Genomic DNA, 23742 nt, shown 5'->3' with positions numbered 1-23742 from the left:
TGTGGGACTCCTTCGCCCACCTTTGCTTTTAATTTATCTCACAGTATTCAGAGTCTCTTTGATAAAAAAATAAATAAATAAAAATCCTTTTAACTTACTGGTGTTTTCCTAGCCCAGAATATGCTCTGTCTTGGCACTATCCCTTGTGTGCTCCTTTCGTTGTAAGGCAAGAGCATCACGGCACTGTCAGCAGCCACCCTGCCTCCACGGTCTCTGCGTGTTCTCTGCCCTTCCTGCCTGTCTGTCCTGGGTCATGAGAGCAGTTGCACCTTCCTCCCAGTTCTTGTCACTGATTTGAGGCTCTTGTTTTCCCTGATATGCTTCAAACCTCCATGCACAGGTTTCTGTGCATACAGAATGGCCAGCACAACTCACGTTACTCACACGGCACTACGGACTGACTCTCTCTTGGTTATATCACTTATTCCGAAATGCATTTGGTGCGGCTGGGTAGTACAAGGGCTGGAGCGATAGCACAGTGGGTAAAGCGTTTGCCTTGCATGCCGCCAACATGTCCGACCCGAGTTCGATTCCTCTGCCTCTCTCGGAGAGCCTGGCAAGCTACCGAGAGTATCTCGCCCACACAGCAAAGCCTGGCAAGCTCCCCGTGATGTATTTGATATGCCAAACACAGTAACAAGTCTCACAATGTTACTGGGCCCTCTCGAGCAAATCGATGAACAATGGGAGGACAGTGACAGTGTTAGTGACAGGGTAGTACAAAAGGTAGGGCATTTGCCTTGAATGCGGCTGACCCAGGTTCCATCCCCAGCATCCCATATGGTCCCCTGAGCCTGCCAGGAGTGACCCCTGAGCACAGAGTCAGGAGTCAGCCCTGAGCACCACTGGGTGTGGCCCCAAAACTAATGAATTAAATATGCTTTGTCTGATATTAATGTAGCCTCTTGGACTTTTATCGGAGTATGTCAGTATGGTGGGCTGGAGCGATAGCACAGTGGGTAGGGCGTTTGCCTTGCAATGTGGCCCACCTGAGTTTGATTCCTCCGCCCCTCTCGGAGAGCCCGGCAAGTTGCCGAGAGTATCTCGCCTGCACGGCAAAGCCTGGCAAGCTCCCCGTGACGTATTCGATATGCCAAACACAGTAACAAGTCTCACAACGGAGACGTTACTGGGCCTGCTTGAGCAAATCGATGAACAATGGGAGGACAGTGACAGTCAGTATGGTAGATCACCCCCCTGCCCCACATCCCCATTGTTTTGTCTTTACTATATTTTAAGTCTGTTTGCGATAGGTGGCATTTACTTGGTCTGACACTTTTCGTCATGGCAGCCTCTGTCGTGGACGCCTGGCCGTTTCCCGGCCTGTGACCCGTGGCAGGATACTGCCTGGCCTGGCGTCTCTCCGACTCTCTCTCTCTCTCAGTCTCATCTCCCGCTGACCGGCAGTTCCACTCCTCTCCCATCATGCAGAGCTCTTGATCGTTCTACTTCATGGCCATTATCAGTTTGTTGGTTTGGGATTTGTCTCTCTGGTGTCTGGTCTTTGGGGGGCCCAGGGGGCCTGCAGTCGGCAAACGTTCCTCCTCTCGGCTCCCTGCTCTGCCCAACTCGGTTTCTCGCTCGTTGGCCTTGATGCTTTGCCTCGGGTTCTAGCTGCGTGTGGTGTTAACAAGCTCGACTGCACGATCTGTCACTCTCAACTTGAAGCGTCACTGCGGCACTCTGTAGCCACCGCGTCCACATCTGGACCCCTGCTCAGGTCCTTATTCCTGTGGGGGTTGCAGTCACGGTTGCACCCACCTCACCAAGCAGACCTGCCACTGGCTTCTCCCCTCCCCAGGAAACTGCTACTTGTCCTCCCCACCCACCCCCACCTGAGCTGGACCGCATGTTTTTTTCCTTTCAATGTTTTAAAAAGTTGCAGCAGGGGCCAAGGGGACAACCCTAGTAGTTAAACACCTTCCTAGTCTGCACAAGTCCCTGAGTTCTGTCCCCTCCTCCACATGCCCCCCAGTACCCCTGGGTGTGGTGCTGGTGGCCCCAAGCCCCAAACTGTCACTGCCAGGATCCCCTTCCACAGTGGCCCAGTGGTGCCCTCAGCACCCCTGGGGCCCTACAAGATAAAAGGGTTGCCCAGATCAGCGACTCTGAACTACCTCCCCCAGACCTTCAGGAGTGAGGGGCTTTGCTGACCCTTAAGACCTTCTCATGGGGGCTGGAGCAATAGCACAGCAGGTAGGGAGTTTGCCTTGCATGCAGCCAACCCGAGTTCGATTCCCAGAATCCCATAGGTCCCCTGAGCACCGCCAGGGGTAATTCCTGAGTGCAGAGCCAGGAGGAACCCCTGTGCATCGCCAGGTGTGACCCAAAAAGCCAAAAAAAAAAAAAGACCTCATGGCTCGGGCTTTGGTAAGTTGGTTTGGGGGTTGGGACCTCGCAAGCCATAGGATATTGCTCTCATTGTTTTCACAATTATATTTTTCATTCAAAAAATAAGCACAATCATCCATCGGACACCCCCATTACTCCCGGCCACCAAAGTCTCCAACATTGTCTGACACCATTTTATTTCCACATGACATGTTGCCTCCGGGGCTCTTCTCTGGGTGTTCTCGGGGCCCCTGGGGTCTGCGGCTGTCCGCTTCCACTGCTGGAGGGAGACTGTTCTTCTTGGGGTTTCCCGCGTCCCTTTCTCCTCCTACGGTGCCCTCGAAGCCGCCACGAGCCCGCTGAGGCTCCATGCCACCCCCCGGGTCTCCTGTTTGAGTCTCAGGTTTGAGCCGTTTTCTCACCACCTGGTCCAACTCACTGCTTGTTGCCTCCACGGCGTTTCCTCTGCGCTCAGCTTCACCTGCAGGCTCTGGGCTCAAATGTCATGGGCCCCCTTTCCTCTGTGCCCCTCCTGTCATGCTCCTGTTTCGTCTGCCATGGTGAACAGATGGAAGATAACGAGCGCCTCCCAATGGCCCTGTCTCTTAGCTTGAGCATTGCGTTGGTGCCCTTGCGATCTGAACTTTTGATCAATCAAGAGTTTTTTCCTCCTCGTTAGGAATCATATTTTCTGGCCGATTTGCTCGTCTGGTCATGTTGTGGTAGAAGCCGGGTATTGTGACTTTTACAGAGTACTGGGTAGGCCTGTACTTTTTAGAAATTCTTGAGCTTTGTTCTGGGACACAGTGAAATTGTTCTCAAAAAAGTGTGGCTCTTTCAGCGTGGTTTGGAGGCTGGGAACTGTCTGGGCTAGACCACATGTGGACTGGCTACCCGTCCTGCTGCCGACATGCCGCATTTGGAGTGTTCATCCTTGTTCAATGCCGTAGGAATCCGAAACTTTCACCCCAGCTGTGAAGCAGTTATTCCAGTATGTGTCCCCCAAGAATTGCTCCTCCTGCTCCCTGAGGTGCTCTGTCCCCTCTGCATGGGTCACAGTTCTGGTGGCACCTCAGGAGGACAGCACAGATCCCACCGGCCACAGCCCCTCCCCTGCAGCTCCTCCTACTCCCTCCCCAGAGAATCCCAGGCACTTGGTCTTCCCCACACCTGCCTCTGCTTCCTTAGTCCACTGGGAGTCCACTAGGCTTTTAGGGGTTACCTCTCCCCACTTGGCCCTTGGAAACCTTCCTGAGGTCACCGTGGAGGCTCGGGACAGCTTTGCTTGCTTCCAGGGCTCAGGGGTCAATCCAGGGCGACCCCCACATCTGGGACTTGTGCGTTCGCACGCATTCCCAGTTTCCAAGTTGTGTGTGTGTGTGGGGGGGGTGGCGCGATGGCACAGCGGTAGGGCATTTGCCTTGCACGCAGCCAGCTTGGCCGAGCCCTCTCGGAGAGCCTGGCCAGCTACCGAGAGTATCACGCCCGCACAGCAAAGCCTGGCGAGCTCCCCATGACGTATTCAATATGCCAAACACAGTAACAGCAAGTCTCACAATAGAGACGTTACTGGGCCCGCTCGAGCAAAGTGATGAACAACAGGAGGACAGTGTGGGACAGGTGAGTCTGGTCCTTGAATTCCAACTTCCGCGGTAGCTTTCAGGGTGACCTCCAGTTCAGTGCCCTCGTGGATGGATGGGCGGTGGGAGAGGAAGCCGCTGCCGCCACCGTGCAGCCCCATCAAGCTGCCAGGCATTTGTGCTGGCATCTCACTCATGGCAGGACCCCTATCCGGCACAGGGCTCACTCATGGCAGGCATGATGTGGGTAGGGGAGCAGGAAGCACACGTGGGCACTGTGGGCAGTGGTGGGGAGAGCCAGGCTAAGACACCCCCCAGATCAAAAGGTGCCTCCTTCCCTGACCCTACCGCTGTGGCTGCCGTGTGGGGAAAGAACAGGAGAGGGAGAGAGATGATGCCAGCTCGGGGGGGGGGGGGGGGGGCCGTAACTGTCTCCACCCTACAGCCGTGCCAGTCGGGGAGAGCCTGACACGGGGGGGGGGGGGGGGGCGGGCAGGGTGCGCGTGCTGAAGCACCTCCGGGCACTTCCCCAAGCTCCCTTGTCTCTGGAACTGCCTGAGCCCTGCACAAGTGATGTTGGGGTGGCCGGCAGCCCCGCGAGGTCCAGAGAAGACGAGCTTCTGCAGGTCAAGTGACAGCTAGTTCTTGGGCCAAGCTGGGCCAGGCCCTGCCGGCCATGGCAACCTCACCAGCACTCCCAGACACCGGCCTGAGCTCCCTGTCAGGCTGCCTCCCCAGCAGTGCCCCTGCTGTCCACCCCGGACGGTGCCAGTCCACAGAGCAAGCAGGGATCCGGGAGGACTGAGGCCTAGGGACACCTACCAGAGATGGCATGTCAAGTACGGCACACGCAGCCCTGCCTGCACTCAGCCCTGGCCCCTTCTCCACTTAGCATCCCCTCCCACATCTCCAAACCCTCAACGAGCATGTCGGGCCTGAAGCCGCGTGCCTGTGGGGGCGGGAAGCAGCAGCCCAGCACCATCATGCTGTGTAGGACCCGGAGCAGCCTGGCCGCCGCCGCCCCGCGGGAGCACCGTATGTTCATGGAGGACGCCTACAACGCAGGTGCGTGCGGCATGCACAGAGGGCCCTTCAGTCTGGCCCTCCTCCCTGGGGGCCGCAGGACCGCACATAACTGCCCCCTGTTTTGGACCCTGCCACAGGGGAGGTGGGTCGCAGGCTCACTCACCACGCAGGAGGGACAGCACTGAGGGTGGCTGGCTGGCTGGCTGGCTGGGTGGTGGTGGGATGGAGGATAAGTGGATGGACATGTAGATCAGTTCTGTGGATGGATGGATGGATGGATGGATGGTAAATGAGTGAATTTATTATTGGATGATGAAACATGGATAAATGGGTGCATAGATGAATTTATGATTCCTAGCAGGATAGATGGTGGGTAAGTTGGTTGAATGGATGAAGTTATGATCTGATGGGTGGAAGGATTGACGGATGAATAGATGAACTTATGATTTGGTGGATGGATGGTGGGTAAATGAGGGAATGGATAAATTTATCATTCATGGATGGAAGGATGGGTTGATCATGGATAAGTGGAAGCCTAGATGGATTTATGATATGACGGGTAGGTGGAAGGAGGAATGGACAGAGAATGAATGGGTATATTTATGAGCGGATGGGAGCTCTATGGGTAAATGTTTGCGTTTATTAATGAATGACTTGGATAACTTTTCTGATGGACAGACAGACATGGATGAGCAGTGTGGGTAGATAGTAATGGATCAAAGGATAGATGGATGGTATGAATGGAAGGTGGGAGGATAAAGAGACGAAGTGAATGAATAGGTGTGAATATTATGGGTGACCGGGGTTCCCAGAAAGCTCATACCCGGACTCCCTGTCCCATCTGTGTGGAGAGTTCAGAGGCCCTGAACATCCCAGTGGGTTTCATTCTCCCATCCTCACCTTCGGGTACTTCCTCCCATTCTCACACAACCCCTTCCCTGCCTCCTCACCCTGCTGCCACTGTGAGGACCTTCCCACAATCCATCCACACCCACCCCTTCCTGCCGTCTGCCTTAGCCATCTGCTTCAAGATGCTCCGGGACCTGAACAACTCAGACCCAGTCCGCCTCAAGTACATCATCAAGAAGATCAAGAGCATGGCCCACTGTTCCCCTAACCTGGTGCTGGAAACCATCCATGACTACTTCACTGATAACCCAGAGGTGTGGCGAGCTTGCTTGAACCCCTGGGGGAGAGACGCAGAGGGTGGGATCTCAAGACGGGCTCCAACCGTGCCTCATCCATATGGAACCGCCTTATTTATTGAGGACACATCAATGGGGGTGGGCGGGGGGAGTGAACACACGTGCTGCCCACCCTCAGAGAAATCTCTGATGTTGACGTTAGGATCCTGGCTCAAGAGGAAACTTTGGTTCAGAGGAAGGAAATTATTTGCCTAAAGTCACAGAGCAGTCATTCAGTGGCAGAGATGGATAGATTGGTGATAACGGGTGGTGCAGTGGGTCTGTGGGTGGGTGGGTGGATGACATGTGAAAGGGTGGATGGTTGGTTTGTGGGTGGATGATGACTTGGGGGCTGAATGACGTGTGGGTTGGTGGATGGATGGCATTTAGGTGAGTAGATGGATGGTGTGTGGGTTGGTGAGTGAATGGATGACATTGGGGGATGACATGGGGGGACGGATAATGTGTGGGTGGGTAGATGGGTGGGTGGTATACAAATGGATGGGTGGGTGTAAGGTGGTGAGTGGCTAATGGATGGGCAGGTGGTAGGTAGGTGGATGGGTGGATAGGTGGTGGATGACTAGGGGAAAGATCTAAGCTTCAACGTGAACGATTGGGATATGAATGACCTGTATTGGAGATGGGCAGGCTCTAAGAGCCTACCGCAGGCCCCGGGTCCAGGGACACATTTCCATCCACCAATCTCTGTGGCTCCTGCGCCAGGGCCCTCAGGTGGCAGCGCTCACCATGAAATGACTGGCCAGGTGTGTCCACACCTACGCCTCTGGCTCTGGCCTTTTTATCCTCCCTCACCTATGTCCTGGCTGGCATCTGCCCATGGCCAGACCACACCCTGTCACCCTGTCATTCTCTCTGTCTCTCTGTTACCCTTTTGCTCTATTACCATTAGTCTGTCACCCTGTCACTGTCTCCGTGCCATCCTGTCGCCCTGTCACTCTGTTATCTTGTCACTCTGTCACCCACAGATCTCCACCCGGCATAAGTTCAGGCTGTTCCATGTCCTGGAAAGTGTCATCGAGGCCAGTGACTCCCTGGAGGACATCTGGGAGAAGACCTTCATGCAGCTGGCCCTCGACAACATGACCAAGTCCACGGTGGGGCTCCTCTTCCTGCAAGCGTTCCTCCCAGGGGTTGCCCCAGTGGCCCCAAAACTGCAGGTGCCCCCCTTGCGGTGGTCACCAGATAGTTCCCCCGCCTTCTCGCCTTCCTGCCACTAGTGTCCAAGGGATCCCCCGTGCACCCATTCCACACAGCATGGGTGGAGGTCCAGGAGCCCCTGGGGCCTAAGGCCACTGCCCTGGACTCAGTGTCCCCGAGGTCTTTCCTTGGGCCGGCCCTAGCCGGCCCCTCCTTCCTCAGCCCTTCCTCACCCCACCAGATCTGGAAGGTTCCGTCATCCCACAGCCTGGACCTGGCCTATTCTCTGTGGCTGAAGGCTTGAGCCCACACCCCTCTGGCACCCGCCAGGCTGTCCAGCTGGGAGGCAGGGCCCTCAGCTCTGTTCAGGCAGCTCCTTAAACTTCACAAACCCTTTGCACCCAAGATGCCAGCTGGGTGAGGCTGCCTGGGAGATGTCGGGTTTGCCGCGCTCCGCACCCCACAGCACAGGATCCGGGGCACAGACCTAGACAGACCAGGAGCCCTCGCTGAGGGTCAGGCAGGCCGCTGGGCAGAGACGCAGAGGGTGCCCTTGGAGTAGTGTGTCACCCATGCCCGCCACTACCCGTGCCCACCTCCAGGCCCACCACCCCCCATGTCCACCACACCCCCATACCAACCACTGCCAGAGACAAGCCCCAGTAGACAGACCTGAAGCAGCGACGCCGCAAGGATTAAGAGAGAGCGAGAGAAGAGGCAGAGGCAGGGGCGGGGGGGTGGGGCACACAGCCTCGGGGCCGGGCCCGACTGTCCTGCACACACAGTGTTTATTGCTTAGAGCCAGTCGCCAGCAGAACGCTCTTTGGTCAGATGTCTGACTGTCCTCTATCCAAGTTAGACTCCTACACATCCAGGGCCTCAGTTTACCAGGTTAAACATCTGTGCAATGGGCTTTCTCGAGGACTGACTTTCAGGAGAGGGAGCGGAGACAAGCAGTTACAAGCTACCCCTTGGGGGGCAGCATCTGCCTCCAGTGCCAGGGTTCTGGGTTGAAAGGTCTCCTAAACAACTATCCCATCTGACTCCTTTATCTGTCTAATCCCCAACACCTTCCCTTGCCCACCCCCAGCCCCCGAGCCCATCATCTGTGCCCAGTATCTGCCGATGGGTCTGGCAGGCCACGGAACTCCCCCAGCTCCTGCAACCCAGGCACTCTCACCCTGGGCAGACAGCACAAGTCCACTGCCATCCACGCTTGTCTAGTCCTGGGCAGAAACCAGTGTGGGGGTCACACAGCAGTTCCCACTCCAACTCCTGCACAAGCTCCTTGCCGACCAACAGGAGCACTGCCCGGGCTCCTGCCTCTTCACTCACCACCTGGGGCACTGTCTTTCACAGGAGCCCGGGGGTCTGGGGTCCTGCACCTCCCACTCTGCACCCACAGCCCCCCAGAGACAGGACAGCTCAGGGGCCCTGTTCTGAAGGGAGGAGCCACTGTGCCGGCACCTTCCTCAGCAGCCTCGAAGCCAGAGTCAGGCTGTGTCCCGGACTCAGAGCCAGAGCCCACCCACCAGCCTCACAAGCCCGCCTGGGCACAGCGTCCAGCTGCAGGCACTGCCCACAGTGCTCCGCGGGCCCCTTGCCCAGGGTAAGGGCCCTCTGTGCCTTGTGTCCTGCTGCATGTTTCATTGCAGACGGGGACAGTGGCAGGACAGGGGTTGGGCCCGTCATGGACTAGAGGACATCACCTGAGACACTCTCATTCTCTCCCTCCCTCCCTCCCTCCCTCCCTCATTTTCTCTCCCTCTCTCTTACACACATTCTCTCTCCCTCTCCCTCTCATACCCTCATTCTCTCCCTCTCTCCTCTCTCCTTCGCTCTCCCTTCCTCCCTCCCTCCCTCTCTCCTTTCTCCTTTCTCTCTCTCTCCCTCTCCTTCTCCCCCTCTCTCCCTCCCTCTCTCCCTCCCTCTCTCTCTCCCTCTCTCCTCTTCTCTCTCCTTCTCTCTCTCCCTCCCTCCCTCCCTCTCCTCCTCTCTCCTACTCTCCCTCTCCTCTCTTTCTACATCCTCCATCTCCCTCCCTCTCTCTCCTATCTCTCTCCCTCTCTCACCTTCTCTCTCCCGCCCCCTCTCTCTCCCTTTCTCCCTCTCTCTATCCCTCTCTCTTACATACATTCTCTCCCTCCCTCCTCTCTCTCTCTCCTTCTCTCTTTCTCCCTCCCTCCCTCTCCCTCCCTCTATCCTCTCTCCTTTCTCTCGCCCTCTCTCTCCTTCTCTCTCCCTCTCTCCCTCCCTCTCTCCCCCTTTCTCCCTCTCTCTATCCCTCTCTCTTACATACATTCTCTCTCCCTCTTCCTCATAGTCTCATTCTCTCCCTCCTCTCTCTCCCTCTTTCTCTCTCTCTCCCTCTCTCCCTCTCTCTCCCTCTCTCTCCCTCTCTCCTTTCTCTCTCCCACCCTCTCTCTCCCTCTCTCCTCTCTTTCTCCCCCTCCCTCTCCCTCCCTCTCTCTCCCTCTCTCTCCTCTCCTCCTCTCTCTCCCTCCCTCTCCCTTCTCTCTCACTCTCTCTCCTCCTCTCTCTTCCTCTCTCTACTTCTCTTTCTCCCTCCCTCCCTCTCTCTCCTGTCTCCTCTCTCCCTCTCTCTGCCCCCCACCCTGTCACCAGCTGACCCCCACCTTTGTCTTTGTAGGAAGACCAGGAGGGGCTTGGGACTGGGGTCCACTCAGGGGCGGGGCCAGGCACGTGACTGGGGGGAGCTAAGGCTGTGCATGTGGACCCCGTGTCATCCAGGCACCAGGGCTCAAGCCAGCATGAAGAGCCGCCTGATGGGCTGGGTGGGCCCTGAGGGGACAAGGGACAGGGGCCTTGAGGAGGCTGCTGGGCAGGATCTGCGCCCTCACACGCTCCAGGAAGGGGCAGAACTGGCTCCCTCAGCCTCTCCCTTGGGAAGCTGGAACCTGAGCGACGGCCCTTTGGGGTCTTAAGGCAGCTTTGTTCCTCAGAGGCTGTGAAGGGCCTTTTGATCCTTACAGCCCCTTTCCTCGTTGCTTCTCCCAAACGTATCACTGCACATAGGCTGAGACAGCGCCAGGCACAAAGGCAGGCCGCCTGCTCGCTGCCCCGCGCCCCTGAGTGCCAGGCAGACTGCAGAGGCCCAGAGGCGTCCCCCTCACCAGTCACATGACCTGTGGGGGACGGGAACGGGACGGGAGGGGGGAGTGGGAGCAGAGGATTAGAGAGGGGTTAGGAGCTGGAGGGTGGGAGGGGAGATGGGAACTGGAGGACACAAGGTACAGGAGGGGTACAAGGAAGAAGGATGAAAGGGGGATGGGAGGGGGGCGGAAGGGGAGTCAGAAGGGGGGGACGGGAGCCCCTGCAGACTCGAGCCTTCAGGGCTTGGGGGGCATGCCGAGGCTTCCAGAACTCTGGGAGCCAGGGCACACCACATCCCCAGCTCAGAGCCAGACCCCAGTATTCCTCCAGCCAGGGGGGCACTTCCTGGCCTGAGCTCTCTGTTTATTTGGGGGAGTCCCACACTTGGGTCGGGGGGGGGGACCCTATGGGATACCGAGGATGGAACCTGGGTTGATCATGTGCAAGGCAAGTGCCCCCCCTGCTGTACTATGGGTCCAGCACATTTTTTATTTTAATTTTTTTTTTTTTTTTAGTATTTTGTGGCCTGGGTTTTCTATGCCAAGTTCTGGCTCGCTCACGCTGCTCTGCCCAGCACATAATGCCCGGCCACTCCCCGTCTCTAACTCTCCTCTACATTTCACCCCCCTCCCCCAGGAGCTGGAAGAGACGTACCAGGACGCGGCGGGCAACGTGCTGGTGGCCATCTGCAGGCACTCGTGGCAGCGGGTGGTCGGGCATCTGGAGGCGCAGGTGCTGACGGGCATCTTCCCGCACCGAAGCCTGCTCTACGTGCTGGGCATCCTGTCCTCCGTGGGTAGGGCTGCCTGGTGGGTCCTGGGCACAGGGCACACCCCACAACCTACCAGAGCTCCCTGGCTCCCCACCCCGCCTGCCCCACTACCCACACGCCTGCAGCAGGGTCTCTGCAACTGAGCGACGGTAGTTTGGGGTCGTGTCAGTTGCAACTGGAAGAACCTGCAGGAGAAAGGAGGGGCCACGGCACTGGGGCACACCGCAGGGTAGCATCCCCCAGAGGCAGCGGCTCAGTCCTGGGGAAGGAGCAGAGCTTCCCCCCCCCCCCCGCCTCCAACAGCTGCCTACAAGCTATGGGAAAGACCTCCTGAGGTCTCTGAGTGCCAGAGAGGGGACCTGAGTGTGTCTCCAGCGTAAGGCTCCCTCCGGAAGCTCTGCTGAGGCCTGTGTGAGTCTTTAGGGGCTCACAGCCCCTTTCCCCTATTTCTCACTCCCAAGCCGGTGCTGGGCTCTGCTCTGGTGGTCGGCAGGAAGGGCTTCCTGAAGGAGGCACCTGAGTCTGAGCCAGGTCCATGAGGGATGAGTAGGAGTTTGTGTGTGTGTGTGTTGTGTGTGTGTGTGTGTGTGTGTGTGTGTGTGTCTCCTCAGGGTTTCAGTCTGGGTGGGAGACCTTTGTTCCCTGCTTGGAGCCTACACTCAGGCTCAAGGAGGCAGGTCCCTGCTCGCTGTGCTGTGAGATCTCACAGGGAACTGGCAGGATGGGCACGGCCCCTTCCAGAGCTCCTTCAAAGCAGCCCCTGGCTCTGCAGTTGAATTTCCAGCTCCCACTCATTCTCTCTGCACACCCCTGTCCCAAGACCCCTCTTCGTCCCCCAGGTCCATGCCTGGGGCCACCCCACCCTTCACCATTGGGAGCAAGAGCCCAGAGAGGGGCCGTGACCATCCTAAACCCCAAAGGGAAGCTCTCTGGACCCCAATCTCACTGCACCCATGAAGTGTGAAACTGGGCATTGGGACTGACGAAACCGGAGCCCAGTGGTTGGGGGGGGGGGGGTACAGGCCAAAGCTGGCCTGGCCTCAGGCCCCCTCTCCCGGCAGACGAGCTCTTCAACAGGGAAGAGAAGACCTGCTGGGAAGAGCAGCTGATGAAGGTAGGAGAGATGCAGGGGCGCCCGCAGAGGTGGGCACTGTGGGGCTACGGGTCAGAGGGAGCACAGGCTGCTTTAAGAGAAGGGGGGATCCAGCACTTGTCAAGGGTGTGAGGTTCAAGCCTCACTCTGACCCCAGCACAGAGCAAGGCCCTGCCACCGACATGTTGCCTTCACCCCATCAGGGTCTCTCTCGGGATCAGAGGAGGTGCAGAGGGTGGAGGCAGGGTCACGGACACTCCGCCTGTGCCTCCGACCACACATCTGAGAGAGGGCCTTCCTGGGAGGAGAGGCCCGGCAGACCAGGGTTCATCCCAGTGGTCGTGGCCTGCAGCGACCAGCACGGTTCTCTGGGCCTCTGTCGTCATCCAGCAGGTAGCTCGAGGCCCTCGCTAGCGTCTGCTGTGAGTCTGCCAGGAAAGGGCCTGTAGGAGGGACCTGGCACGGTGCCTGCAGCACAGGAAGCACCAAATGTCAGGGGTCGCTGCTGTATCCAGGCAGCAGCGGCCTTGCTGAGCAGCAAGTGGGAGAGATGATGCCCACAGCAGCAGCGACGCAATGAATAGAAAAATGAGACAGGAAATCACTAGGATGTAGAACAGACTCGAACAATGCAATTAGCCAAATGGATCGCGCTGACATTCCTTCCTAATGTAAATAGGACATTCACCAAGATGGATGATTTGCTGGGCTATATATCAGCCCTTCCGTACATTTAAAAGGACTGATCAAAGCCAGCGCATTCCCTTACTAGAACGTAAATTAGAAATCAATATCAAAAATACACCTGGAAAAACATCAGGTATTTGGAAGTGAGACAGCTTTGATCCTAAAGAACCCAGGGATCAATGCAGAAATCATGAGGGAAATTAGAAAATACTTTACACAGACTGACACTTAGCACAGAACATCGGGAACTATGCGAATCCGGTACCAAGAGCAGTGTTTATAAGGACACTGTCATTGTCTCCAAGACAGAATAAAGATCTTCTCTTTGCTCCTTTTTTTTTTTTTCGGCAAAAATATCCCCCCCGAAAGAAAATGATTACCAAAGTAAGCAGAAGGGAAGAACTTTTTCTAAATGACAATTTTCTTGCTTGGAGAGAGAATAGACTCTAGTTAAAATGGTCATCATCCCTGATAGACTGAAAACACGTGAGACACTGGCATCAGAGAAGAGTTATGGGCTGGAACAATAAGGAGGAACTGGAATCCCAATTGCAATAGACAGCTCAGATTCCCTGAGAGCCACAGCTTCCAAACTACACCAGAGATTGAAAATCATCATAATCTTGGGGTTGGAATTGGGCTTAGAATCTCTCCACAAAGAGTACCCAGCCTCAGTACTGCTCTAGTCAATGCTATCGGAGTTAAGGAATAATGGCAATGCTACACACGTTCCCTCAGGGAGCAGAGGAAAAGGAACCTTTCAAATCCCGTGTGAGGCCAGCACATCCCTCATGCCAAACCCAGGCAGGTACTACAGGAAGGGGGCAGAAAACTACCTGCGTGGAGGAGAGACAGAAACCCCAGGAGCTCAACACCCTGAATCCAGCTCAGACAGCTCAATGTTGGTGACCAAGACTCCTGGTGCACAGACTGGGTCACCCTCTGCTTGAGTGAGGCCACTCCGGGGGCAAGTGGAATCCCATAACCTTTGAAAAGCAATTATAGAATTTGACACACCCGTGGAACCAAGTGTAAAGCCCATGACCGTCTCCATGGAGAGAGCATCTCACAGAAGTCACCACCGAGACACACATGATCCCCATGGGCTTGTCCTGTTGCCCTTTGAGGGCACCTTCCTCCTTGCCTCCAATCAGCAGAGGACATTGGCCCAGAGCAAGTCTGGATAATAAATCGTAGGTTCCCTTAGGTTTGATTTATTCCTGAGAGCAGCTCCCAGAACCCAGGAAAGGAGTTTACTTAGTCAATTACCAGTTTATTATAAAAAGGATATAACTCACAATCAGCCAGATGGAAGACAGGCCGCCTTCCAAAGCCACCTCATCGGTACACACTTGTAGGTGGTTGGAAGAGGCATGTGACGAATACGGACACCTTTGTAGCTCTAGTCACTTAGAAAGGGCCGAGTGGGTAGGAGCGCTGGTCAGAACCTGGAACAAAAACAAGTATATTTATTCCTCAGTACCAATCCCAATATCACAATGAGAACAGCTGCCAATTTAAGGGGGAGAAAGAAGCTGATGTCTGAAAAGTCATAGCTCAGCATGTCTACAGAGTTTGAGCATCAGGCAGAGGGACCGATTCAAGCCCCCAAGCCAGTGTGCTCGGTGTCACAAAGAAAGCGGGCGAAGACAGGCTGACTGTGAACGGAAATGTCAGTCTGGGCAGTCACCGGGACTGACTACAAAGAAAATCATGCAGCATCTCTAAAAATTCTAGAATTGTTCATGACTAATCATTGAATTTGGCACGTTTTCGGGATACAAGAGCAATACACAAAAGCCCATCCAATTCCCAGAAGCCAACAGTGAGTGATTGGAAAATGAAGTGCTTGACAAGATGACCTAGCTGCAGGAAAACACAAAAGGCTCAAAGACAAATTGAACACATTTTGTGCAAGATCTTTACCAAAAATTGCCAAAGAAATTAGACTAAACAGGGAATCTATTATGTTTAAGAAGGTGCCCATTCTCCCCAAAATGATGTGTAGGTTTCATGAGATGCCTATCAAAATCCCAGCAGGCTTTATTATAGAATGTAGTATAATCTGAAAATTAAAATTGTATCTGGAAATTTGAAAGAACTATAATAGCCAAAATAATCTTGGAAAAGAACAAAGTCACAAGCATCATACTGCCCTTAAGAGAACAAAGCCAGGCAACAAAGGCAAAGAAAATAAACCTTGTATTCTGCCCACACACATGATATTAACAGAGGCAGAAGTCTAATGGGGTCGAAGGAGGGAGGCGGCCCGTTGATTGGCGGAGGGATATTGGCACTTTGAAAGGTGGGTGCTATGTGAAAACCTGTATTTCGAAGAGATATAAAATCGTATCCTGAAAGCATAGTTCTGTAAGCAGACATTATTTCAATAAAAATAATTTTATTAAAAATTAAGTAAGTTATGGGGGCTGAGCAATACTACAGCATGTAGGGCATTTACCTTGCCCTGGCCAACATGGGTTCAATCCGCAGTCTCCTGTATAGTACCCCAAGCACTGCCAGGAGTGATCCCTGAGTGCAGAGCCAGGAGTCAGCCCCAAGCACTGCCGGGTGTGGCCCAAAAACAAAAAAATTAAATTTGGAAAAGGAATAGTACCACCTTTATTTTATAAGGGTTATTATACAGCAACAGTCAGCAAGAGAGTATCACTGCCTACAAACGCAATGGAGTAGATCAGGACTCTCACAGATCCAGGCCAGTTTTATTGAACAAAATTGCCAAAATGATTTACTCGAAAAAGCAAAGACTTTGGGAGAAATAGTTCAGCAACATGAGCACATCTTTAAGTGGAGGAGGAGAACCTTTGATAACATCAAGCCCTTCAGAGAAATTAATCTAAGATGTTTAGGCAACAAGACCTAAAGAGAAGAGCAAAAACGACAAAAAGATTTCCAGACAATCCCCACGGAGACTTGTGGCCTCAGGAGAGACAGATATTCCTTAGAACTCAAAGTGCTGGTCCCCAAAAGAGCGGGGGAAATAGATGATTAGAATCCATGAAAATCAAAGCATCTGCTCAGTCAACGAGACCAGTGGAGGGTGGGGAGGGGCGCAGCGTCACAGAGCAAAGATTCAGGATGATACGTCTGAGAAGGCAGCACGTGCTGCTTCTGCTGAGCAAAGAAATCACAAACGGCCCACCTGAGAGAGCAAGCAGAGGCCGACTCTGGCAGAGCCTGAGCAAAAAGCAGAACAAAGATGAGCACCTGGCACACGGGCACCTGAGACCCCCGGGATGTTACGGAATGCATGTGGGCGTGGTGAGGTGACATTACCTTAGGACGTGTCACTCAGCACCTGAAGACATTTGCCCCAGAGACGGGAAATCTGCAGCCAGTGCCACCATGCTTAGCCGCCTCCCTCTCCCCAACGAGCACCTCCTGCTTCTGCCATGGGAGGCAGAAGCCCCTGGAGAGGGAGCAGAAGCCCACTGCAGGGAGCACTCCGAGCTGGCCTTCGGCACAGCCCGGCCAAAGCCTCCTGGGCTCTGTCTTACCCATCTCACTGCTTCTCAGCTGGTCCCAGTGATGGAATCGCTTGGAGAAACCTTTCATTCGTCCACACCTTTCATTCGCTCATTCGGTCATGGTCACGGTCCTCCCGTTGTTCATTGATTTGCTCGAGCGGGCCCAGTAATGTCTCCATCGTGAGACTTAACTGTGTTTGGCATATCGAATATGTCATGGGGTCCTTGCCAGGCTTTGCCATGCGGGCGGGATACTCTCGGTAGCTTGCCGGGCTCTCTGAGAGGGGCAGAGGAATTGAACCCGGCTTGGCCTGGCCAGCTGCGCGCAAGGCAAATGCCCTACCGCTGTGCTATCACTCCAGCTCCATTCGCTCATTAATACCACCAAAAGGCACCTAACGTTTTACTTTTTGTCACTCTTGGCTAGAATGACTCATGACCATGATTTTCACTCCTGCCACTGTCCTGGCATGGTGTTCTAGCCACAGGGCTGCCTCCTCAGTTTATGACGCACTCTTCCTTCAGCACAGATCTTAGATTGGTGGCAGGTGGGAATCAAACATGGAACTCAAACTCCTGCATCTTCCAGCCTGTATGACGGGCATTTGCTGAGGCACTTCTGGAAAGGTGGCTCCTGCTTCCGCAGAAAAAAGCATTTGGGTGTGGGGCCACACTCAGCGGGGCATCTAAAGACTTGCCCGGCCCCCTCCAAAGAAACCCAGGACCCAAAGCCTTACGAGAGGTACACACTGGACTCAGAACATTGGAGAAGCCTCGAAGTCACTGTTACAAAATCATGGTATCAGGCGGGATGTTAGGGCTTAATGTTCCCAAAAGACATTTCATTCATCTGATCTCCTCTATTCATTTTCAAAACATACTAATGGGCAGCGGTAGGGCGTTTGCCTTGCATGCGGCCGACCCGACCGACCCAGGTTCAATTCCTCCGCCCCTCTCAGAGAGCCCGGCAAGCTACCGAGAGGATATAGCCCGCACGGCAAAGCCTGGCAAGCTCCCCATGACGTATTTGATATGCCAAACACAGTAACAAGAAGTCTCACAATGGAGACGTTACTGGGCCCGCTCGAGCAAATCGATGAACAACGGGAGGACAGTGGACAGTGGATTAACGGGCAGGGAGATGATCCAAAGTGTTGGAGCACACGCTTTGAATGGGGGAACCCCACGTTAGATCCTGACACTGCCTGGGTCCCCCAAGCACCACCGGGAGTGACCCCCTCATGTACTGAGCTGGAATGACCCTCTGAGCAAAGACCAGAAACAGAACAGAAAAGTAATCGCGCACAGGAGGTAACCTGCGCCCCAACCCCCACTCTGAGTGGACGTGTGCTTCAGGCTCCCCCGGGCTCTGCCCAGATGGGAGTGGGGTCAGCCTCCCCAAGCACCCCCTCCCTGAATGCCCCCCAGAGAAGGGGCTGGCGGTGAGCTGAGAGCAGGAGACGGGCGGGTGGCGCGGGTGGGTGAGGCCACACTGAGTGGAGGAGGCAGTGGCTGCAGCCTGCATGCTGCCCTCTGCTGACAGATGGCTGACAGCTCGGTCCAGTTCCTGCGAATGGAAAACTGGTGCCGGGAGCTGCTGGGAGCCCTCACGAAGCCTCACCACACACATCAGGAGCAGCCCCCCGAGAAGGTATGCAGCCCCCTGCCACGTCCAGGGGGCCCCAGGGGGACACAGGCCAAACTAGGTGCTCTCCGGCAGCCAGATGTGGGGACTCAGAGGAGGTGCCCATGGTAGGGGAGACACAGGCCAAGGTGGCCGGAAGGGATGGCTGGTCACACCGTGTCCCCCAGGTTTTCCTGTTCATCTACTACGGACTGATCCTGCAAGCTGAGCAGGAGAGCAGCACAGTGCGCAGCCACCTGCAACGCCTGCTGGAGACATCACACCAGTGGGCCAAGCAGAGGGAGGTGAGGCGGTGCCGCCCAGAGCAGGGACTGCCGGCTCTGCTCACCAACACTGACCCGGGGCACACTGACCCTGCACCTCCACACCCTAGGAGAGGTGTCCACGGCACTGCTCCAGGCTCCTCGTCCCAACCCACCTGGATAGGAAGCAGTTGCCGGAGGCACCTTGTTGGGGGGGGGGGGGGTCAGGTCTGATCCTGACCCCAACCATGACCCCACCTGTAACCCTAGGGCATGGCACTCACTGTGGGGCTGGCTTCTGTCCGCCACCTGGACCACGTATGGGCCGTCCTGGAGCAGTTTGGCCGAAGCAAGCCCATCAGATGTTGTCTACATGGCTTCCCCATGAAGGTGGGGGCGCCTGGAGGCGGGGCCTGAGCCATGGTGGGTGGGTGGGAGGGAGGGGTGGGGCCTGTGTCAGTCGTGAGGTGGGGCTGGAGGTGTGGAGGGACCCCAGCAGGCAGATGGGTATGTGTGGCTGCCTTGGGAGTGGCACCAGTGAGCAGCAGCCCTGTAGGGGGTGGGGGGGGGGGGTCGGGGCCAGGCCCACACCTTCTCCCTCCTGGAGTAACCCCCTGCCTCAGTTTCCCCCTTTATCCTGAACCACTGATCTCTCCCATCAAGGACGGGGACCCACGTCCCAAACCCTCATCACTGGTCCCACTAATGCCCCAAAGGACATTCTGGGACATCTGGAGGCCCCTCGACCCCACTCCCCAGGGCTCTACCCAACGGCGCCTCCAGGTGGATGGAAACCCTCCCAGGCCCCAGCCGCGGGCTATATGGGTGCAGAGGGGTGCCAGGCTGAGCAGGCTGCCCCGTCCCACAGAGCTCGGAGGAGCTGCACTGGAAGTGGGCCAGCTGCACCATCCTGCTGTCCTACGGGCAGATGGCGGCCAAGGCCAAGGCGCACATCCTGCCGTGGGTGGACAACATCCTGTCTCGGATGATCTTCTACTTTCACTACAGTGCCTGGGTACGACTGGCCGCCAGAGGACCCGCGCCTCACTGGGGGCGGGGGGGGGGGATGTGCAGGAATCGGAATCCCAGCCCCCCAACCCACCCAGGGCTCCCTGAACAGCCCATCCATGTGGGGCCGCCACTCACGCTGACCCCCCCACTCCTTTGCCCATGCAAGTGCGAGCTTCACAGACCTTTGCAAGCAGAGCTGCTCTGCTAGGGCTCACTGTGCCCCCCAGAAGAGTCCCGGCGGGCAGCAGGCCCACCTCCTCACTGCCCGTCCCTGCCCCCCGCCCACATCCCCGCTCAGGACGACACCTTAAAGCAGAGCTTCCTCTCCTCGATTGTCATGCTGGTGGGCGCCATCAGCCGCAACGAGGGCGCACAGAGCTACGAGTTCGCGCAGCTGCCCACACTGCTGGACTGCCTGGCGGTGAGCGAGTGAGGGGCAGGGCAGGCAGCAGGGCGCAAGGTGAGGTGGGCAGCGGGCATGCCCACCCAGGGCACACAGATTACTTGTGCCACCTCCCTGTCCCGGCGAAGTCCTGGCACCGAGACACATGGCCAGTCACGTGACCGCTTCATAGGGGACTGCCAAGGCCCAGCAGGTACCTCCCCGCCTCAGAGAGGTTTGGGGTTGGCAGCAGGGGGAGGACCGCACCCCCAGCAGTGCCCACTGTATCATTCCCCTGCTCCATCGGGGTGGACAGCCACTGCCACATTACCGAAGCAGAGGGAGGCTCAGAGCTCTGAGCTTGGCCCAGACCATCGGCCAGAACAAGGGGCACCCCGTGACCCCGTGGCCCCGTGGCCCCACTGCCTGGCTCGAGTCCAACTGCAGCAGCCCCCTGCCTGGGTGAGGAGCTGGAGGCTGATCAGAGTTGCAGGGTGGGGGAGGCCCTGAGGGTGCCGAGAGCTGGTTTGAGTGAGAGGTGGGGGCCCGCTCACCCCACCACGCAGATCCTGATGGAGAAGGAGCCCCCCGACTTTCTGTGCACCACCAACCGCCAGCAGGCCCTGCACATCATCTCCAGCCTCTGGTAGGGCCAGGCCAGCCGCTTCTGCAGCACCCAGCAGGCCAGCGCAGCAGGGGGGACCACCGTGGGGTGGGAATGGGAGTTTGATGTGGGACAGTGCATTGGGGGTGTATCCTCTCCCAAACAGCTGACCTGAAGGCAGTACAGGGGGGTTGTCTACTGACCTGCAGAGTGCAGGGGGGAGGGCTGGGCACAGGAACCCTGGCACAGAGGGAGGGGGCTGAGGTGCAGGGGCTGTTGCAAGAAGAATCTGGATCCTGCGTGGGGCGTGGATGGTGCCACCAGGAGACAAGGGGTTCCAGGAGCAGGGTCTGGAGTGGTGGGAGCCGGTGGGGCTCCCATCTGGCCAGAGCTGCCAGCCCTGCCAGTGAGTACAACGTCCAGGGGGGAATTGGGGTGACCAGCGGGGGTCACCGTCTACCACAAGGCAGTCCAGGGAAAGACAGGCGGGTCACGGACCAAGATGCCCCAGAACACTAGCCTGAGACGTGGTCCAGGGCTGGCAGGACACAGGGGAGAAAGATGCAACCGCGGAGGGTGCCCAGAGGAGCAGCCCCTCACCCCCAAATAGCTGGGGGCGTGACTGTCGGGGGCGTACCTGCCCCGGGAGTCCACAGGCCAGCCCCCGCCACCCGCCCGACCTCTGCTCCGACAGTGCCTTCAGGCCGGCCCTGGGCGCCGACAGGAAGTCACGGCTGCTCAACAGCTGTCTACGAAGCGTCCTGGCGCTGCCGCTCCCCGACGTCCTGGAGAAGCACCTGTGCCTCTTCCTGGAGCCGCCCAACATACAGGTGGGCGCAGGGCCAGAGGCTCTGCTTCTTGGAAGTCCTGGAGATGAGGGCTCCTGGGCCCAGCTCCAGGGCAGGGGGTTGGGGAGCACCACCCGCGTCCCCAGGGAAGAGGAGGTGCACCGCTCGAGTCTGCTCCTAGCTCAGCCCCCAGAAATGGGGATCTGCTGGGAGCCCGCCCCACTGGGCTCTCCTTGCCCCTCACCCTGATGAAAGGGCACTTTGGAGCAGGCCCCTGGGCCAGGAACATCAGGGCAGCAGCCCTGCCTAGGGTGGTTGTTCCCACAGCCTAAACCCCACAGAAGTGCCGAGGACCCCGTTTCCAAAGAAGACAGCCTGCGGACAGGCTCCCCATGGAGCTTGTATGGCAGGCACCAGGCCCTGTAGCTGCTCATGCAATGCCCGCCTCCCCTGGCAGATGGCGCTGGCCCACCCCCCGTGTCAGGGGACCGCGGCCGGGCAGCTGGGAGAGCTGGTATGCCCTCAGAGGCACCCTGGGCCCTGTGCTCTCCTGCCCGCCCAGGCGTCGGCCCATCTGTGGTGCAGCTTGCCGCCAGTGGCATCATGTTAGAGCCGGGGCAGCGTGACGTGGGTCCCTGCCAGAAACCAGGAAGGACATCACAGAGCAGGCCGAAGGGCAAGCACTGAGGCCCTGCCATGCCCGCCAGTCTCTCTACAAGGACACAATGAATGCCCTGGACAAGATGCTGCAGAGTTTCATCCTGCAGAACCCCACGACGGAGGAGCTGCATTTCCTGCTGTCGGTGAGGCTGCGGGAGGCAGCCAGCAGGCTTGGGACTGTGGGTCCCGAGTGATCGGGGATCAAGTGAGGCGGGAGGTAGAGGTCCACTCAGGGGAGCAGGCTTCTGAGAGACCCCCAAAGGGAGCTGCCCTTGCTGGACCACCCCACAGAGAGCTGCGTTTCCCTGGGTCCCCAGGACAAGTCTCCCTGGACAGGCAGTGACAGCCGAGGGCCTGGGAAGGTCAGAGGCTGAGCCCAGAGGGTCCCTGGGAAGTAAAGGGAGCGCCTGCTGGCGGGAGTGGGGGGACACGGTAGGGGCAGCAAGAGGGGCTGCTGGCAGGAGCAGGGGGGTATGGAGGGGGACTGTGAGCTGGAGAGGACCCCCAAGACCAGACCACACAGACCTTGGGTCTCGTGGTCGTGAGGGGGCACCTACGTGCCGGGAGGAGGAGCCCTCCTCTTCCCCATGTGATGGGAGGTGGGTGGATGAGTGCACCCGCCTGATCCCCAGCGGGCGGTGTCTGCCCCAGGGCGTCTGAGCCCTCTCTGCTGAAAGGACTACGAAGAGCCTTGGTGGCCTTTGTAACCCGGGAGCTCATCTTGTGCACTCAGAACTGTTGTTCTGGAAAGGAGCGCCTAGCGCCTCACAGGATTAACTCTGAGAGGGCTTAGGGCAGAGGAAGCATCCACCTCAAGGACATTGCGCGCCTGCGGTGCTGTGCTGCGGAGCTGGCTGGGCAGAGATGGGCTAAGGTGCCCAGAGACCTACCGAGAACTGCCCAGGGGACAGGACCTGAGCGGGGTGGGCGGGGCCTGGGCGGGGTGGGCGGGGCCTGAGCCAGGGTGGGTGGGGCCTGAGCCAGGGTGGGCGGGGCTGGTGTGAAAACTGGGGCGGAGCCTATACCCTGGGAAAGAGTGGAGCCTAGGAAACAGGGTCTGCCTAAGTGGGCGGGACCTGAGCCAGAGTGGGTGGGGTCTGAGTCAGGGTGGGCAGGCATTAGCGAAAGTTCAGGGGCGGAGCCTACACCCAGGGAAAAGGTGGAGCTTAGGAACAAGACCTACTGGGGTGGGCAGGGCCTGAGTCAGAGCGGGCGGGGCCTAAGAAGGTGGGCAGGGCTTAAGGCTCCACCCTGTGGCCCCCGCCTGAGGATGGGTGATGTCTGGCAGAGAGGGAGGAGGGGTGGGGCACTGCTTGGTGGTGACCCAGTCCTCCGAGGTTTGAGAGGCTCTTGAATCTTGGAGGGGGCAGGGGTTGGGGCGGGCGTGGCCTGGAGAAAGGTCGGGGAGTGCAGAGCCTGGGCCCCAGGAAGGATTGAGCCTGTTTTACCAAGGAACTGATTGCTGGGGCCTAGTCAGGGCGGGAGTGGTGGAGTCCGGCGCTGCCCACGCTCCAGGCTCTGCCCACCGCGCCCCTGCCCCAGCACCTGTACGTCTGGCTGACTTCCGAGAAGGCGCACGAGCGGCAGCGCGCTGTGCTGCACTGCCTGGCCCTCCTCGAGTTCCTGAGCCGCAACCTCTTCCTGGACGTGAGTGCTCGCCCGGGGGGAGGGATTCCCTGGGTCCCCCCGCCCCCACCCGCGCAAGGCTGGGGGTGGGCCTGGTCAGCGGCACTGCGAAGCCAGGTGCCTGGCTCCTGCAATTCCTAAAAAGGGGGCGGGAGCAGGACCAATCCCGCCCCCAGTTAGCCCCCTGCCTCCCCGTGTGGCCTTCGAGAGACAGGGGTGGGGCGTGGCGTAAGGATCCCTCTGCGGGGCAGCAGCCGTGATAGACTCGGAGTCCACAGCACCGACAAGACCGGGAGGTGAAGCCAGGCTGAGAGAGCGGCACTGGCCCCCCGGGGGTCCTCGGACTGCCTG

The 23742-nt window shown here is 57.6% G+C and overlaps 1 protein-coding gene across 1 annotated transcript in view; it reads left to right on the top strand.

Annotated features, from left to right (window-relative positions):
- Window positions 1-4837: 4837 nt before the first annotated feature.
- LOC130033603 (maestro heat-like repeat family member 5) overlaps window positions 4838-23742 on the top strand; it is a 32676-nt gene continuing 13771 nt past the window's right edge. Inside the window, exons 1-14 of the mRNA XM_056125405.1 lie at window positions 4838-4976; window positions 5955-6100; window positions 7108-7236; window positions 11030-11197; window positions 12232-12279; window positions 17977-18084; window positions 18246-18362; window positions 18591-18710; window positions 19189-19335; window positions 19630-19752; window positions 20280-20359; window positions 21012-21147; window positions 21813-21908; window positions 23308-23412. Coding sequence (XP_055981380.1) covers window positions 4838-4976; window positions 5955-6100; window positions 7108-7236; window positions 11030-11197; window positions 12232-12279; window positions 17977-18084; window positions 18246-18362; window positions 18591-18710; window positions 19189-19335; window positions 19630-19752; window positions 20280-20359; window positions 21012-21147; window positions 21813-21908; window positions 23308-23412 — 1662 coding nt within the window. The remainder of the gene's footprint in view (window positions 4977-5954; window positions 6101-7107; window positions 7237-11029; window positions 11198-12231; window positions 12280-17976; window positions 18085-18245; window positions 18363-18590; window positions 18711-19188; window positions 19336-19629; window positions 19753-20279; window positions 20360-21011; window positions 21148-21812; window positions 21909-23307; window positions 23413-23742) is intronic.

Source organism: Sorex fumeus, unplaced genomic scaffold (genome assembly GCF_029834395.1).
Source record: "Sorex fumeus unplaced genomic scaffold, SorFum_2.1 ptg000054l, whole genome shotgun sequence".
Lineage (NCBI taxonomy): Eukaryota > Metazoa > Chordata > Mammalia > Eulipotyphla > Soricidae > Sorex > Sorex fumeus.
The sequence above is the reverse complement of the archived record's forward strand: the minus strand, read 5'-3'. Positions and strand labels throughout refer to the sequence as shown.